Below are 17,856 nucleotides of genomic sequence, written 5' to 3'. Positions count from 1 at the left end.
TGGCGAGAGTTGCTTCAGTTTACGTTGACAGAAAAATCATACCCTGCATCCCGATCCACCAAAGCCACTATTTTCTACGTTTTGTTTGGTCAAAATCTAATTTGCATATGGGTATGTTTGATCATGACACAGAAAAGAAATGTTGCTGTGTATTTCTTACCAAATGATGTTGGCAGGAAGCTGCATTTTGGCTAAAAGTGTGACCTTGATGGCTGGAATGCTGTCACTGTCTGGAATTCCATTGATGTCACGTTTTGGGGTCTGATTCCTGGAGAAAGAAATAAAATTTTATACTTCCAGAGCTCACCCTGTCTATGAAGGTTATTGTGATCAGGTCCATGACTCTTAGAATAATCAACTCTCTCTACAATAAGATTATTTGATAAAAGCAGAAATCATCTTGTTGTAACATCAAATGACTTGACTTACTTCCCCTCATGTTGAACATACAAACAATGGTGGTTTGGCACAGAAACATCCAGTTCAACTTTGAAAAACAAAATGTTTTGTTTTGATGTCTGAAAGATAAAGCAAGGATTTCCTTGAATATGTACAATACATAAAAGAAAATCATGATTTTGTGGATTTTCTAATGTCAAAATTCTGTATGAAGTCATTTGCTGATCCATTCAAAAAGTAACCACCATGTGATCAAATTGCCAAAAATAACAAGAGGTACTGTGAGCAATGCTCATTAAGAATACCCCCCGCTTACCCCAATCTCCCAAAGGGTGTTGTTAATAGGTATAAATTACCTCTTTCCCGAGTGTAAAAATATAGTATGCCTTTGTAGAAGGAAATGGAAGATATAGTCAGAACACAAATCCATGGTATAAACCTATAATTTTGACCTTGAGATCAAAGGTCAAGGTCATAAAGAGGTCATGAATGTACATGACACATAGTCTCGTGGTGATACACCCAAGTCTTATGGTATGACTATGTCAAAACCCTATAATCAATTTTGACCTTGAGGTCAATGTTCAAGGTTATATAGAGGTCATGAAGGTACCCGACATATCGTCTCATGGTGATACACTCGTGTCAAATATGGTATGCCTATGTCAAAGAACTTTGTTCGGGGGGTATAACTACATAGAATTAACATTTATTGGATTATTTGATTTTTCTGAATGAGGCAAGAGACTACAATTGAATTCTTAGCACTGTATTTTAGAGTTTTATACCTGGGAAACCTTAAAAATCTACAAGATATGAATAACATTAACAAACAACTATCTTCTGAATGCTACAATAATCTTAACAGTATCCATTCAAGACATTTTCTGCGATATCAGTTTGCCATCCTGTGACCTTGACAGACTACTCTTGATTTACTTTTATTATATACATGTATATCACGGAAGAATCTGGTTTCAAATACCTGAACTAGACTGACCCCTCTTGTGCCATGAGGGGATCTGGCTTCAAACTGGTCTAATCCCTCTAGACTTACCATTACAGCTATTGTAAAGGGATCTGACTTCCAATCCCTGAACTAGATATTACCCTAAAGACTTACCTTTACAGCTATTGTAAAGGGATCTGACTTCCAATCCCTGAACTGGATATTACCCTAAAGACTTACCATTACAGCTACCATAAAGGGATCTGACTTCCAATCCCGTCTTCTTAATTGTATTTCTTACACAAATCTACATATAAAACCCATTGTTCCTCAACAAAACAAAATATTTATAATGTTTGTTACTAACTGTCTACAGAAATTTGTTGTTAATTAACAAGTCCATAGAAGGCTTGGCTTCGCCTTGCCTTCTATGGACTTTAACAACCCGATATATTACTGTAGACAGTCAGTAACAAACCTAATAAGTAGTATTAAACTTACCATTAAAGCTATCATGTATGGATTTGGTTACTGGATCTTACCATTAAAGCTATCATGTATGGATTTGGTTACTGGATCTTACCATTAAAGCTATCATGTATGGATTTGGTTACTGGAGCTATCATGTATGGATTTGGTTACTGGATCTTACCATTAAAGCTATCATGTATGGATTTGGTTACTGGATCTTACCATTATAGCTATCATGGAGGAGTCAGGTTTCCATTCCACCAATTTAAAACTTCCACCAGAACAAATCTCATTGTAAGGATGTGTGTAGCTCAAAATGAGAACTGAGGGCTAAAATGAAAACATTGACGAGGGATATTTCAAGTATATATAGATTTGTATTTTGAAATTTATTACATTAACGAAGTGTTTATACATCACATCTGAGTACTAAAACATTTAGAAAAGGCTAGATGCAGCTATTACATGTTTATCTTCCTTATTAGAAACCAGTCAGACTTTAAATACAGATAATCCTGTACAAGTATTTTTTATCAACTATTCATTTAAGATCACTGGAATTGACATGGCTCAGTGGTTTAATGTTTAACACTGGTCATCAAAAGGATGTTGGTTCAAATCCAACTGTTGTAATCTTAACAGCATTGTCTTAGTTCACCCAGCAGCATAAAGGGCACCTGCTTGATTAATTTGCTACAGACAGATGTCCCATCCAGAGGAAGTCTACATCTGTGAATTATCTTCTTGATCAGATAAGAATCATACAACAGCACCATGGGTGTTCTCAAGCTGAGACCTCATTAGCCTTCATGGCTAAAAGGAATTAAACTTAATTTAAAACTCTTCAAGTAAGGAAGGAATATGAAGAAAAGAGATTTAAAAACTCCTCTGGAAAATGCATTTAATCTACTTTCCTTGATATCATTAAACAAGTGAATTTGAATGATATAAATAGCTGACAGAAGGAAGATGGACATGAATAACTGCTATCTACATGTAACCTTTATAAAACCCTATATAGAAAATGGTTGTGTCTCAAGTAGTGCATCAAAAAATACATTTACGCCTTGTTTTGACATGCATGAATTACATTGTTTTACAGGATTTCTTTTGTCTCACTGAATGTATAAATACAAATTAAACAATGTCTTGTGGCACTTATGTAATCTGAATTTATACAAAATAGTCTAGCTTTCACAGAATTTTGTCAATTCACATTACTCGATAAAGAATTACACTGAACTTTAATTTGACTGTTTTTATTCTTGTGTAGTCGTTCTCATTAATCATCTCATTTTATGCACCATTAAGAAAAACATTCTTTCATCTGTAGTTATGCATCATTTAGTAAAAAAAAAAAAAAAAATAGCAGAAAAATTAACTCATTTTCTGGGTAATTTTTAGGTTTAAAAAAAAAACCATTAAAAAAACATCACAAGATGTTCCTATTTGAAGTACAAATATATACTTTTGTTTACATAATTTTTGCAAAGTTTATGCTGAATTCCATCTGTGCACATTTCAAATTTTCATGAAATAAGTTAAGTTAAGCATATACTAATACCTGGTCCATGACAAATGTTGCCATTACCTTGGTTATCAATGATTTACTAGTGTCAGATATAGTGCACATACATATCACAATCTCTATGTATTTTTTACTATATGTATAAGCACAATACTTAAAAATGCATGGTGTATATAGTTATGTAGTTATGGTACAAAATACTAACAATACCTCTCACTCATCCTGAAGGACTAAACTTAATATACAGTGACCGGGGATGGGGTCTAAACTGAACCCTATCAACTCATAACCCCCACCCCACCCCCCCACCCAAATACATTCAGTTATTTTTTCACTGCTCATTGCAATCTTGAACTTGATTAATTACACAGGTGACAGATCATAACAAAGCCTATGTCATCCTGTGCTGTGATTGTCAAGGGAGGTTACAAGTAAATAAATAGATGATATACAATGCTTTGTAGTTGGATATGAAATTTATTTCACGAGTAAGACTGGCATATTGAATGTCATTTTTTTTACAACAACTACTGTGCAGTTTATTTTTTAGTTTAATAGAAAAAAAATGAACAAAACTAAAAGAATGAATTTGGATTTGATATTGGCTTCTTTTCAGATTGAATATAATGGAAATTGATAGATAATATCCTGGTATATTAGTTTTTACATCTCTACCAATTTCCAGTGTTGATTTGTCTACACTGACAATGTCGCTATTCAACTTTGGTTTCTCGGGTGGAGGAAAAAGGAAAATCAAAGAAATCAAAAGGCAGAGCATGTTTTAATGCAGGATCACACTGAAAACTGGCGGTATTCTAATGTGTAACCCTGGATGAATAAAGGCTATTATTAATGAAGTGGGGGGGGGGGGGGGGATATGTGCAACAATCAGAATGAATACAGCATAAGCCAATTCAATATATCATGATAGACCTGTTTTATTCTGAAAATCATCTCATATTCCATTCTGTAAAGATACAGGCATTTTCATTAGTCTGTCATAGTTTCATAAGAAATTTTAATCAATACAGAGTATCTTATTTATGGTACTAAGAGAGAGAAAAGAAGAAATAACATAAATAAGCAGTCAGGTATAGTACATGTAATGTTGAAGTCAGGTCTAGTACAATTTTAAGCTACTAGTCTGACTAGTCTAGTCCTTTTTAAAGTTAGTGTTGAGTCCTATGTGTTGATAGATTGAGATACATTCACAACCTACAATATAAATTAAGTTGATCGAGATCATTTATGTTATATATTTTCATACGCCTAAGTACAATAATGAATTTCTCTCTCATAGTGAGTGGCATGGTTGATTTTTATATTGTGCATGCTTGTTAAACTAACTCTAAACCAATGATGAAGGGGGTGGGGGAGGGGGCAGAAACTGTTGACATCACTGTTTTATTGCCTTACAGCGCATGCCAAAGAGTTGAAAATTATAAGAAGACATGAATGGTTGCTATTTTCAGATGCAGAAATATCAGGTTTGTATTTCTGTTGCACAGAACATTAGATCTACCTTTTCATCGTTTGTAAGATGATGTCAAACATAGTCTGTGTCATCATATCTATCATCTTGCTCTGGATATGATTGATATCACATTTTGTTATACATGTACATCCAATTATTATTTCCAAAGAAAAGATAGTCATAAAACTGTTATGAAATTGAGATAATCAATGTAAGTTAATAATATTAAATCATCAAAATGTGGCTTTGCAAAAAAAAAAAAAAAAAAAGGATGGTTGTTAGGAATATTGGAGTTTTGAAGAATTCTTTGAACATATACATAGTTCAAATTTTCTCTGTTAAAATCTTTGGAGCTTACTGTAGAGCTCACTATAAAGATTTATGCCCAATATTAGCTTTAATATTATCTACAATCACAGCAAAGTAAAGTCCACAAAACAATGAACAACTAAATTTTTTTGAAGTTTAAGGACAATAACTTTGGTGAAAACAAGTCTATCAACATGAAATTTGAATTTTGAAGTCATAAATATAAATACACATGCCAAATCTCATTATCTACAAGCACAGAAAAAAGTCTGGAAAACAAAGACAGAATGATGGATGGAAAGGGGTAATGCTATATGCCCCTCCCATTTCATGATGGAGGAATAAAAACAGACAACCATTTCATGGTGGAAACATAAAAACAGACACAATTCCTGAAACTTCAGTTCAGGATCTGAATTTATGATCCATTACAGGGGCTTCCAGTAGAACTGGTGGGATTATGGCATGCTCATTGTGGAACAATAAAGATTTTTGGCTTTATCAAACAATACTCTATTTCTCCTATTGAGCGCCCTGGGCTCTTAGAAAATTGAAAAGTTACTTTAAACCTTGTTTAGAAATATTTCCAGTGAAATTTTTACTTTGAAAAATGTTTAAATAAATATTAAATTCTAAATTAGTTATTGTTATTATACATGTAAATATGGATGTATATTTAATTGCTGGGATAAAATTTAGAAATCCATTCATTTCAAAATTAAGGATTATCTCCCTCATGCATAGCTCTGATCCTTTGACGAATTTGGCTCCAGTTTTTGGCATTCTAGTTTTCCTTTTAGCTCTTACAAGTTTATTGTTATTTCAAATTTCCAAACTTTCAGCTTGAGCATCACTGAAGAGACATTATTTGTCGAAATGCACATCTGGTGCATCAAAATTGGTACCATTTAAGTTTTACATGTACTTTCCAGTACAATAAAAAATCCACTAAGGTCTTATTCATTGATTCATTATTTCAAATTGACAAATAAAATAGTAAATACACAAAGATATATACATAGATATTAGACCTGGCTAAAGGTAAGTAGTACTGTACTTAAATGGGAAGGGGGAGGGGGGGGGGACTCTTAATTTTTTGGAGTTGTAAAAAGTCCCAGGGGCACTTATAGGTGTAGAGGCACTCAATGTGATGAAAACAGTATATTGTTGCACAGTGTTGTGCAAACAGTACTATAATGCATAAAATATAAAAATAAAAGAGAGCAAGGCACCGGAGATGCAAATAGTGACCTTGACCTTAGACATACTAACCTGCTGAACAACGGGGATCATGTGTATGTTGATGCATATCAGCCTACCATTAGTATGAAGTTTGAGAAGTGGAACGTTCTCCAGTTATCCATTGCACAAAATACATTTTACACATGAAACCTGCCTGGATTTGTAGTGACCTTGATCTTAGACATACTGACTTGCTGAGCAAGAGGGATCATCTGCACATTGATATGTATATCTGTGATGTAGAGTGTTCTCTAGTTAGTGGGAGAATGACTGATATATACCAACAAATTGATCAACTGATATGTGCAAAGCAATAATGCCCCTTCTTCAAAGGAGACATAAAAAGTGAGGAAAACTCTATGAAATTTTCAAAGTCCAAGGGCCATAATCCTGCTGAAAGTCCATCAATCAATGTGAAATCTACACTAGATCTGTATCTTATCAATACAAAAGTCAGTTCAATATTTGCAGGCACAGCAAAATAGAAAGGTCTGAAAAACTATATAAAACTGAATGACATAAGGATGGACAAATAGAAGAGGCAACACTATATGCCCCCATTTTATGGTGGCAGTATAACAAAATCTCTTGACAAAACATTGATCAATAGTCTTAATAATGATTGATGATTACAATTTCCAGATGCTTCAAGTTCATGCAAGCATAGAACTTTACAGAGTGAGACTAACATATAGCAAGCGCATAGAACTTTACACACTAGCATGTAGGATAGAGGAATTTTGAATACGCACACTAAAATTTCAACATTGAGTAAAAACTCCCAAAATTCCTCTTTATTCGCAAGTCCCTATACTTGCATTCTTGATCATCTCTTGACCTGAAATATTACTACTAAAAGATAAGTCAATCGTTGGTATGTTACAAATTATCAATTTGAGATTTACATGTAATCTATTTGAAATTAATGACCAAATCTTATTTGGGCATATACATAATTTAAATTCCAATTCTTTTTTTAATTCATTACACACAATATGATCTGACATGAGAAAGATACCCATAATGAAAATGAATATACCTTTGTATATACTGGTAATCAAAAGACTTTTTTCAATTGATTACTGGTGGAAATAAAATTTAAGCTTAAAAAAGAAGGGCAGATCAGTGGGAGGGTTTTTGCTAACTTAACAATCTACATCCTGGACGTCAAACATTTTTTGGGAATTTTTGCAAGGATGTCATAAATGATGAGTCTGCAAACACTTCCCAGACTCAAGTAAAAATAATTCTTAAATCAATTGTTTTTTGGGTGGGTATTTTTTTCCTTCTAGCCCATTATTTGCTTATTGTTTAAAAACTACTGCTGATAAAATCCAGGTAACCTGAAATGCTTTCATGAACTGAGACAATCGCTACTGAGTTCACTGTACCAGTCTGACACATTTGTTTAGTGTCAGTCATTAAGTGTGAATAAGGGTATATTGTACACCACCTGCTCAAGTCACTTATAAAGATGATCAAATAAAATTGTGTGTGCTTTCTTTTAATAGTATTTCTGGATCAGTGGTAAATACAAATGTATGTCTTCCAGTAGCTATTGTCAGAAAAATAACAGTTATCTGTTATGATTATTATGATCAATAGCAAATATATATGGTACACATCCATTTATGACATAATATCCAAACATGTTTCTAATTATTATTACTAAAATGTTGTCATTTTCCCATTTGATTTGTGATATGATATGATATGGTAAGAGAAGGAAAGCTTGGGTCATCTAACTAAGAGTAGACTCATCTTTATTATGCATTGGGTTAGTTATTTAGAATTAAAACATCAATACAATTCTCTCAGTGGTTGCTAACATTATTTTTTCCCCTTATAATTAAGAAAGAAAAAGAAATCAAGTAAAAACAAAATGTTTCATACTGTTTTTATTTTGACATATCTTTTACATAAATTAAGGCCTCATCAAAAAATTTTGGGGACTCACAAAATTTTTATGGGGACTCAACCTGCTCAAAAAACCATAAGTCTAGGACTCACCTTAAAATTTTCGAGTGACAACCCTGAGTGGGTAAAAATATAAAACTCAATATTTGTACCAAACAGCTTCTGGCATTAATCTAGTGCAAAATAAATGAAGGAAAATGATTGCCTTCCTTTTTTTACCACAGGCAATTTTAATTGTATGCTATTCACCTTTTTGGTATGAACTGAAAATTATTCTAACATTGATAAATATGTCAGACAAATATAGCAGTACTGAGCATTTTCGGTTACAGGATTACTATCGCACATTTATTACATCTTGATCTTAAGTTGATGTACACAGCTGCACTCGCCCTATTTGTAACATCAACAACATTTTACTCTTATATCGACTCCCTGTCCATAAGAAACTCTAGAAACACAATTCAGTTACCATGAACATGGTTGCAGATCACCATTACAAAATTTGAAAATGGACAAAGGCTCATATACACGAAACCAAAAACCATCTTCAAACAAAGCATAACTAAGTTGATGTTATTCATCGATTTTCGTTTGTCAAAAATATCTTAAACTACATGAAAAGCAAATAAGTGATCAATTCCACTTTACTTCACCTAACATTCTTACCTTGCTGTACCAAATACAGAGGGTATCCTCTGTTATGACGGCAAATAACATTCGATCACAGCTACTTATCACATACTGTAATGGCTTCGAACCTTTTACTAGGCTTTTCAAATATTTTGGCCATCCTAAAGGAAAATACATTGTGATATTTTCAAACTAATAGTTTCTTCTGCCACAACGTCAAGTTTTGGTAGCCATATTTTCATTTCATTCGCATTAGATATAAGGAATAATCTCATTGGTTGATATGGGAATTCCCTGACCAATAACCAGAGGTTTTCTTTCAAGTGTTCAATTCAATGAAAGGAGGGGTTTCCCCATATTATGGAACCGAAGGGGATCCAAATAATTTCTATATTTTTAATAACATATTTCATAGAATCAATATTATGCGAGAATCAATATTCTAGCAACATTGAGAAAAATACACCAGTGTTCAGCTATCAAATTTGTGCATCATGAAACTGAGGAATTTTTTTTTTTTTTTAATTCGAACATTAGCGGCCACCTGTTCGGAAATGACAGTTATCCTTTCGACACTCGAAATTTAGCATCTTGTTCACTTGGCAACTGTTCGGAGAAAGCTTGAAATTTTGTGGTGTGGATTGTTTTCATTTTGTTATTTTGAGGTTTGTTGATTTGGTTTTCATATATTTTTGTCAGTAGATAATTACATTTAAACCAATTGATATTAAAAACTATGGTCGTTAGGTAATTAAAAAGTCATATTGGAAATGTGGTTTGGGTGCTAAGCCATTTCAAATGTAGATCTACTGTACTGAAGAATTTCTGAAGTTTCATGTAAAAATAAAACAGAAGGCATGGAAATGAAATTTATTTAGCCGATCGAACTGTATAGTGAATATTAACTTGTACATATCTGGGATATAAATAAAAATTTGCCGAAAGAAATTATTTATGTTGCACTAAATAGGCATTGATTTATATTTCACATAGTATTGCAGAAGAATAAACTATTTTTCAGTATTGTTTAAGCCCCCGTGGATATCTTCAGTATTTTTAAACTTTGTAAAAATAAGAAGAGTGATTAAGACAAATAGATCTACCAATATAATTAGTTGAATATAAAAACTGGCAAGCATCTGGAAACTAGGCCTACCAGTGGAAGTCCAATTAATTTCTTCATGTCTAATTTCATAGTCTATATTATATTTGTAGTCTATAGGATATTTACAGTCAATATCATATTTGTAGCCTCCTACATCATATATTCCTTTGTACTGTTATTCACATTATTCCTATGTATAGGGTTCAGACTTGGCATTCCAGTGTTCGAAATTAACCATGGACCGAGTCTATGTCAAATGAAACTGGTCTATGCCAATTGTAATTGATATAGACCAAATTGTCTATGCCGATTTTCTAGATTTAAAGCAATAAAGTTATCCCAAAGGACCCCTACATGGTCAGTCGACATCTGATAAATGTTAAGAGGAAAGGAGGATATTGTTATTGAAATAAAGAAAAAATTTGCTTTCTAAGTAGATCTACATTAGAAGTAAATGAAAATGGGTTTTTTTTTAGGTGATATTTTTTTTTTCAATGTTGCGGTCTATGCCAATTCGATGAGGTCTATGTCATCTTGTTTTGGCATAGACCCGTGGTCTATACCAGTACCAAGTTTTAAACCAATTTCAAACACTGGCATTCTGCAGATGTTACAACCTGCTAATTTAATGACTTTAGAGAAAATTATCCAAAACTCTCATTAAATATCAATTGGTTGTAAGCTTCCAATTTTGATGATCGATCTTTTTAATTTACATCTCTGGATCAAATTTATTAAAGTGTCTTTCTGTGAATTTTTTTTTACTCAGCTAATGTTATACATTTGTATACACATTCACAATTTTTGTCATATAATGTTCAATCACACAATTCTCATTGGTTGTAATCATATTTTACCAGACTACATAAAACTGAGGTAGACTAGTCACTTTAACTGAATATCACATTGTTTACCTCCAATTTGCCCCCTACTGCTTTAGAGTGTTTTATCACGAGATCATATTGATCAGAATAATTTCTTTCAAACGCTATTTTGTACAGGTATGTTCAGATCTCCTATGTAGCATACTTTTAAACTGTAATTGCATTATTAAATTGCTACAAGATTTTTAAATATATTATTTACTGTGTTGTGCACAATAAACTTCAAATAGGCATGCTTGAAATATGTCAACATATTAAAAACCAGAGCTTTTGTGTAGAGCAATTCACAATTACTTTCAAGCCTGACACTTGATAAGAAATCCAATAGATCAATAGGGTTAGACTCAATATTGGCATTCAAATACGGAACTTTGATAATATTCTGTTTGCGTTTTTGTGTTTCTTACTTCAACAGACCATTCAACAGCTGATCACATTAGACATTGCATGCAGTGTATTATTGGAGGGTATTATCTCTTAACAATAACTTTTTTTCAGAAACTTTAATGGGGTTTCCTTTCACATATATCAAGAGCACTTTGCATGACATATTGCACTGCTAACTGCAGCAAGTGGGTTTTAAAAGCTTTTCCGATCAGATATATTAACAAATTCGGTTCTGTTGATGGACAGGTACAAGACTTAGTAATTGGATCCATACAGTTCTTGAATTGTGTGCAAGAATTGTTTTGAAATCTTAGTAGGACAGATATTTCATTCATCATTGGTCTAATGAATAACACTTTCTCTGTCACTTTCAGTGGTACTTGAAGCTTTGCAATCTTTTTTATTTTCAGTTTAGGTCTTTGTAATAAAAGGGGAATAAAACAGGAGACCAGTGCACCAACAAGATGACAGACCGAGATCTAGCCAGGGAGAAGGCAGCCAAGCTGTTAAAGAAACAGGGCTCAGTATCGTCCCTCGCCAGTAGCGAAATTGTCAAATTCCACAAAGTTGGGTAAGATTTGACTTTAACTCTATGACATATACTTGATTGTATTCAACATGTAATGAAGATTTAAAAACTGAAAAATCCTTAATTAGGAAGAGGACAGAAAAAGAATTCTTTTGTTTCATTAATACATGTATTTCAATATGTGCCAAATGTTGTGCTCAGGTATAAATATTAATTAAATGCATTTTGATATGTCTTTGTATAGATCTAGAAGTCATACTTAAATTTTCAGGTCTATGAGCACAGTTTCTGTCACTGAGGATACAGGCCACCATGATTTTAAGCCTCCAGTCAGATTTGAAAATACATATCAACTTGCACCAGGCAAGAAATTCCCAGCAGCCAAAGTGAAGAATGTCATTCGAGATGTGATTGAAGGGTACCTAGCAGAAGAAAAATATGAACCAGAACTGTGCAGACAGATGACAAAAACCCTATCAGAGGTAATGGCAATATGAAGTGGGCAAAGAGACAATATATTTGTGATGTTATTAAATATAAAGAAATTTATTAAAATGTAAGGTTATGTTGGTGCATTCTTTGTCATTGAAAAAAAACTCTTATAAAATCCTTAGAAACTAACATTTCATTGTTTGTTTGTTACTTTTCAGATTATAAAGGCAAGGGTTAAAGAAATGATGATCCCTCGATTCAAAATAATCTGCACAGTCCATATAGGAGAATTGAAAAGCTCAGGATTATGGGTAGGAAGCAGGTGCTTATGGGATGCATCATGTGACACTTATTCCACATTTGAATACCGCAACAAGACATTGTTTGCAATAGGAACTGTTTTTGGGATCTATTATGAGTAAATGTGACACTGCGAGAGGAATTTTACCTGAGTCATTGTTTGCAGTTTTCAAAATCATCTTAAATTCACAGTTCAGTTGGATGTGCAAGTCAAATTATGAATCCCCAGCATTAAAATCAATGTGGTGATCCCATGTTGAGGATATACAGACATCTTTCTGCAGTACAGCTGGAAATAAGATACATTCCCCTGTGTTCTTCATCTAAAGGGACATGTTTATATATTGTTTTGATTTTGACCAAAGGTCAAGTCTATACTCAAATGTGTATCTTTTAAGTATAATTCATTGGGCATGTTGAGTGAAATATTACTGAAATACACATTTGTCTCGATGGAGATGTTATCATGATCATGTGACTCCAGTACAGCTCCTCTGATGTTGTAATATGATATTTACCACATCTATATTTTGCTTTGAATTGTTTATATCTTAAATGTTAAATTGAAGATTTTTCAGTGTCTTGATTTATAATCTGATCATATTGAAATTTATTCTTTGCAATTTAAACACAGGGCCCACCTGTGTAAGCAGTAAAGCATTAAGCAATATATTATATATGGCGTCTATACAGAGTATTTCATGTTGGACTTTATGAGGTTGTGATATTCATTTTTTTTTCTCTCTTTACATGATCTATATCAGCAGTCTGTGAATCTGTTGATCACTGCCAGTCTTTTCCGGGGCAGCCTTACTGATCTAGCACATTCTGAAACTTGAATTTGTTTCTCATTTTGTGGTACTTTTGCCAAAATCTCCTCAATACCAGTGCGTAGAATTACTCAGATAATTTCAGCATTACAACAAAAGTCAAAATTAATTATTTATAGGTTATCTGAAGTCAAGCTGCTTGTCTCGTAATGCCAAAATTGGTGAATATTAGATTGTGATAGCTCAAAATTAATTATTGGAGAACTGTAAATGCATTTTATGTTTGTTTTTTAAAAGATTCTGGGTAACGGACAATTATTTGGTTGTAAACATGTGTAATATAGTCATATGAACAATTAGAACTTTTGTCATATCTGAATTTTCAAAATGTTATTTGAAGGGTTGAAAAATCTCAATATGTGTCCTTAATTTTTGTGATAAATTAAATGAATTAGGCTGAATCATTTACATTGACTTATCATTCATTACACATTTTGATTTATTAATTTTCTTACAATGTATTTGCTATGCATTTATATATTTTTATACACCCTTTTTTACCTAGCAATACAACTGTCTCAGTGTTCTATATTCTCATGTATTCAAAGAATGTGATATAAATTGTGAATATTTTCAGTACTGTGTAATATATTACTGTCAGACAACATTTGATTTGAGGAAAATGACTGTGATTGTTTAGGATATGTACATGTAATGATTTAATATTGATGTGATTGTTGCTGATTAAGCAGAGCTTCTTAAAGCTTGTCATGCAAGTGCTCTCTCCGTGTTCATTATCAAATTATCTATAAGAGTATATTTGTATATACCTGTCCAGTTTTGTATTTATTGGAAGCACCTTGTCCTTTTTAGAGATGAGAAATTGAAATAAATGGTTTATATACACATATGTAATGAAATACTGATTGCATTAGTTTGTTAAAAGTAAATTTATGGCATACCAATTTCATATAAATTAAGACAAATATAGTTTTGAAAAACTAGGTTTACTAGTTGTAAGCTATAATTCACAGAGCATAAACTGTATAGTTCATGCTGTTAATTTTGGCATGCTGAGAAACTTGTCTTGTATGAAAGGTGAAGATAACAAACAGTGATCAATCTCATAACTCTTATAAGGCATACAAAATAAAAAGTTGGGCAAATACGGACCCCAGGACATACCAGAGGTGGGATCAGGTACCTAGGAGGAGTAAGCATCCCCTGTCAACAGATCACACCTGTCATGAGCAATATGTCTTCATCAGGTAAACGGAGTAATGTGTAGTCGAATTCAGTGTGCCAAGAACAGCCTAGCAATAGTTATGAAAAACGTCAGACAGCATTTGACCCAATGATGGGTTGTATTAGCAAACTAGATCATCATAACGACCATACAATTTGCAAAATACTGACTTTAAACGAAACTGTTGAAACCTTTGTAACATCAACTTGTTTGTCGCTAGCCTGCCTCGATTTTAAGACTTATCATATGCAGAACAAGCTCTTGTGTATTGAATCAGTTAAGAGATATAAACACCACATGCATGTGATAATGGAATATTGCTACATAAATATGGGAAGTTGACGGAGAAGCTGAAATCATCCTGTTTGTCATAAGTTGAGTTGTTAGTTTGCCGTTGGTATTCATTTTCAATAAAATTTCCAAGTTTGAAGCAGATGTGGAGGACTCTGTGATGAATAAGGCTTATTGGTTTTAAACTAAACTGTCGATATATTTCCTACTCTACTGCCGACCCTCAAGACCGGAAAGAATGGAGATCTGAGGTGAGATCTGCCATGCGTGCAGCCAGCCAGATACCTGGAAGGGGGCTCACTAGTGTGGACACTACCTGTGATACTGCACGGAAATAAAAAGGAACTGACAACAACAACACTAGTGTGCCCTACGGTAATTACTCAGTTCATCTGTCTGTCCACTGGTCAGCACTTTCAACAGCACACAGTAACTTGTGTTTCCTAGGGAATATTTTCCTAAATTTTATACATAATATTTGGGCTTATGCAGAGGAAAACCCCTTATAATTTTCAAGTGTATCAGTTATATGTGTGATGTTACAGCTATGGGACTCAGAATTTTTAAATGTTGATTAGATACATGTAATACCTCTTTTTATGGCATGCAATAACTCAAGAAGATTTTCATAGAATTTAAAGGCAATTGGATTAGAAAGAGGAAACCCCGTTTTGATTTTTAGACTTATCGATTTGTCATTACAGGGCCCTTTCTGACTTGTCAATTTTCAGGTTTTGAAAAAAGTGATCTGCTAATTTACTGCATACCCCCTTAAAAATAAGCTTTAATAGCAAGAAGATAAATTACCTTTTTATGCCCCCGAGATCGAAGATCGGGGGGCATATTGTTTTGTCCTTTCTGTCATTTTGTGATTCTGTCATTCTGTCTGAAACTTTAACCTTGCTAATAACTTTTGAACAGTAAGTGATAAAGCTTTGATATTTCACACGAGTATTCCTTGTGACAAGACCTTTCCATGGGTACCAACATTTTTGTCCCCGTGACCTTGACCTTGGAGTTTGACCTACTTTTTGAAAACTTTACCCTTGCTAATAACTTTTGAACAGTAAGAGATAGAGCTTTGATATTTCACATGAGTATTCCTTGTTACAAGATCTTTCCGTTGGTATTGAACCTTTTGACCTTGACATTTGACCTACTTTTAATTTTTTTTTTTTTTACATTGGTCATAACTTCTAAATGGTAAATATTAGAGCTTTCATATTGTACATGAGCATTTGTTTTGACAAGATCTTTCTACTGGTATCAAGATATTTGCCCTTGTGACCTTGGCCATCTTCGGAATTGGCCATTATCGGGGGCATTTGTGTTTCACAAACACATCTTGTTGAATCTAATACAGTTTTGAACACTGTAAATTCCCTCCTAAACCAATAATGGTATGTGTATTTTGTATCAACTCTACTGATTGAATTTGATATAGTCAATAATGCCAAACTATACTTTACGAGTGTAAATTACAGTTTACAACATTAAGCTAAAATTGAAAGATGTTATGGTTTGCCTCTCTAAATTATAGTTAGTAAAGGTGAATGATAGACTATAGCTGTTACATGCTGTAGTATAGGAGAGGAGAAAATTTGTGACTGGACCAGGATTTGAACCTGGGACCCCTGCATTACTAGTCAGGTGCTCTAACCACTGAGCTCATAATCCAGGCTGATATCCATGGACCGTATAGCCATAACTACATGTACTACATTCCTCCCTCCTTAATTTTGTCTTCGCTCTTGAGGGCACACAACCCTGATTCTTTTTGCCCCTGGCGGGGCAACCTGCAGTGCAGGGGTGATCAATGGCACCAACTGTAGTAGAGGAGAAATCTGTGGCTGGACCGGGAATCGAACCTGGGACCCCTGCATTACTAGTCAGGTGCTACAACCACTGAGCTATCCAAGCCGATATCCATGCTCCGTATAGCCCTCAATACTGCAAAAGGAAATTATTTTGAACGAGGTTTGCAATTGAAACGATGTGAAACAGTTTTTGGGATGAATGAAGTTTCAGAACCTGAAACTAGTGTTAGAAAATATAATTTACAACTGATAATTTATATTTATCAGTAAAAACTATTCTCAGTATGTTTTCAGTTTAATAAGCCTGTCATCCTTTAATATACAGTTGGAGAGTGGGTGTGTGAGAATCAGGATATTTATGGTCCCCTGAAACAAAAAAGCTATATGATTTCCCAAGGCATTAAAAGCTGCCAAGGGAAATAGCTTTATTGCTGAGGGGGGCCATAAATTTGCTATTTCCCCTGTACCCATTCTCTAACTGTTTTATTATACTGAAAGAATTTATTTATTAGACATTATTTTAAGACCAAAGAGTATGCTAATAACATTACAATTTGCAGATCACATGCTTCTTGGAATGCTCCACCTACCGAGCAATTTGATTGGGTAAAGATATCAATCAGGAAGTAATACCAGGGTGTAGCAATGATTTTGCAGGGAATTATGAGTGGAAAGGGGGAGGGGTAGTGAATCTTCAGGGAAATACTCTATTCAGTTTTATCATATTTCTGAGATTAAGAAAAATCAGTAAAGGTATAATAAACTTAAATTAATTTTAAAGTTGCACAGATAAAGAGTTATAGTTTACCTCAAATAGATTAGTCCCTGTTAAATATATAGTTTACAATTGACAAACCTACTTTATCAGATGCAAAACATTACCATGAAATCAGTAGGCCATTTCAATCAGCCGGAGTAATTATTAGTGCAGGTACATACAATGTCATTTCCAACTGCAAGACCACAAAGAGAATGGCAAAATGGAGCAACCCTTCTTGTAAGAGTTGAACATACAAATCCCACTACTCAATTCTAACCATACCCCTAGCCTAAGTTGACAATAAGCCTCACCTCTCATGTATTTATTAGATTCACCATGTAATTAAACCTCCTTTAATTTTACAGAAAGGATATTCCTGAATTTTTACTAGATCTTCCGTGCATAGCACACTT

The 17,856-nt window shown here is 33.6% G+C and overlaps 2 protein-coding genes across 3 annotated transcripts in view; one reads left to right on the top strand and one right to left on the bottom strand.

Moving 5' to 3' along the window:
* LOC125670346 (guanine nucleotide exchange factor subunit RIC1-like) overlaps positions 1 to 9,182 on the bottom strand; it is a 39,147-nt gene extending 29,965 nt beyond the window's left edge. Inside the window, exons 1-4 of the mRNA XM_048905456.2 lie at positions 8,959 to 9,182; positions 2,042 to 2,149; positions 430 to 518; positions 161 to 268 (exon numbers count right to left, since the gene is read on the bottom strand). Coding sequence (XP_048761413.1) covers positions 161 to 268; positions 430 to 518; positions 2,042 to 2,149; positions 8,959 to 9,099 — 446 coding nt within the window. The 5' untranslated portion in view covers positions 9,100 to 9,182. The remainder of the gene's footprint in view (positions 1 to 160; positions 269 to 429; positions 519 to 2,041; positions 2,150 to 8,958) is intronic.
* Positions 9,183 to 9,292: 110 nt separating this feature from the next.
* Positions 9,293 to 14,249, top strand: LOC125671759 (dynein light chain Tctex-type 5-B-like). Of its 2 annotated transcripts, none has more exons than XM_048907640.2 (4): positions 9,293 to 9,587; positions 11,714 to 11,869; positions 12,099 to 12,309; positions 12,478 to 14,249. In XM_048907640.2, the coding sequence occupies exons 2-4, from the start codon at positions 11,763 to 11,765 to the stop codon at positions 12,679 to 12,681; spliced, it is 522 nt and encodes a 173-aa protein (XP_048763597.1). In that variant the 5' UTR covers positions 9,293 to 9,587; positions 11,714 to 11,762; the 3' UTR covers positions 12,682 to 14,249. The 2 variants fall into 2 exon arrangements, with proteins under 2 accessions (XP_048763597.1, XP_048763596.1); XM_048907639.2 differs by having other exon boundaries at positions 9,296 to 9,587; positions 11,709 to 11,869.
* The last annotated feature ends 3,607 nt before the right edge of the window (positions 14,250 to 17,856 follow it).

This window comes from Ostrea edulis, chromosome 4 (assembly GCF_947568905.1).
Source record: "Ostrea edulis chromosome 4, xbOstEdul1.1, whole genome shotgun sequence".
NCBI classification, from domain to species: domain Eukaryota; kingdom Metazoa; phylum Mollusca; class Bivalvia; order Ostreida; family Ostreidae; genus Ostrea; species Ostrea edulis.
Note: the sequence above shows the minus strand (reverse complement) of the source record. Positions and strands in the feature narration are given on the sequence as shown.

Bases quoted from the DNA above. Each gene is read 5' to 3' on its own strand.
- LOC125671759 (XM_048907640.2), top strand. From the start codon at position 11,763: ATGACAGACCGAGATCTAGCCAGGGAGAAGGCAGCCAAGCTGTTAAAG. The intron at 11,870-12,098 runs GTAAGATTTGAC...TTAAATTTTCAG, and splicing joins GTCAAATTCCACAAAGTTGG to GTCTATGAGCACAGTTTCTG. The intron at 12,310-12,477 runs GTAATGGCAATA...GTTACTTTTCAG, and splicing joins TGACAAAAACCCTATCAGAG to ATTATAAAGGCAAGGGTTAA.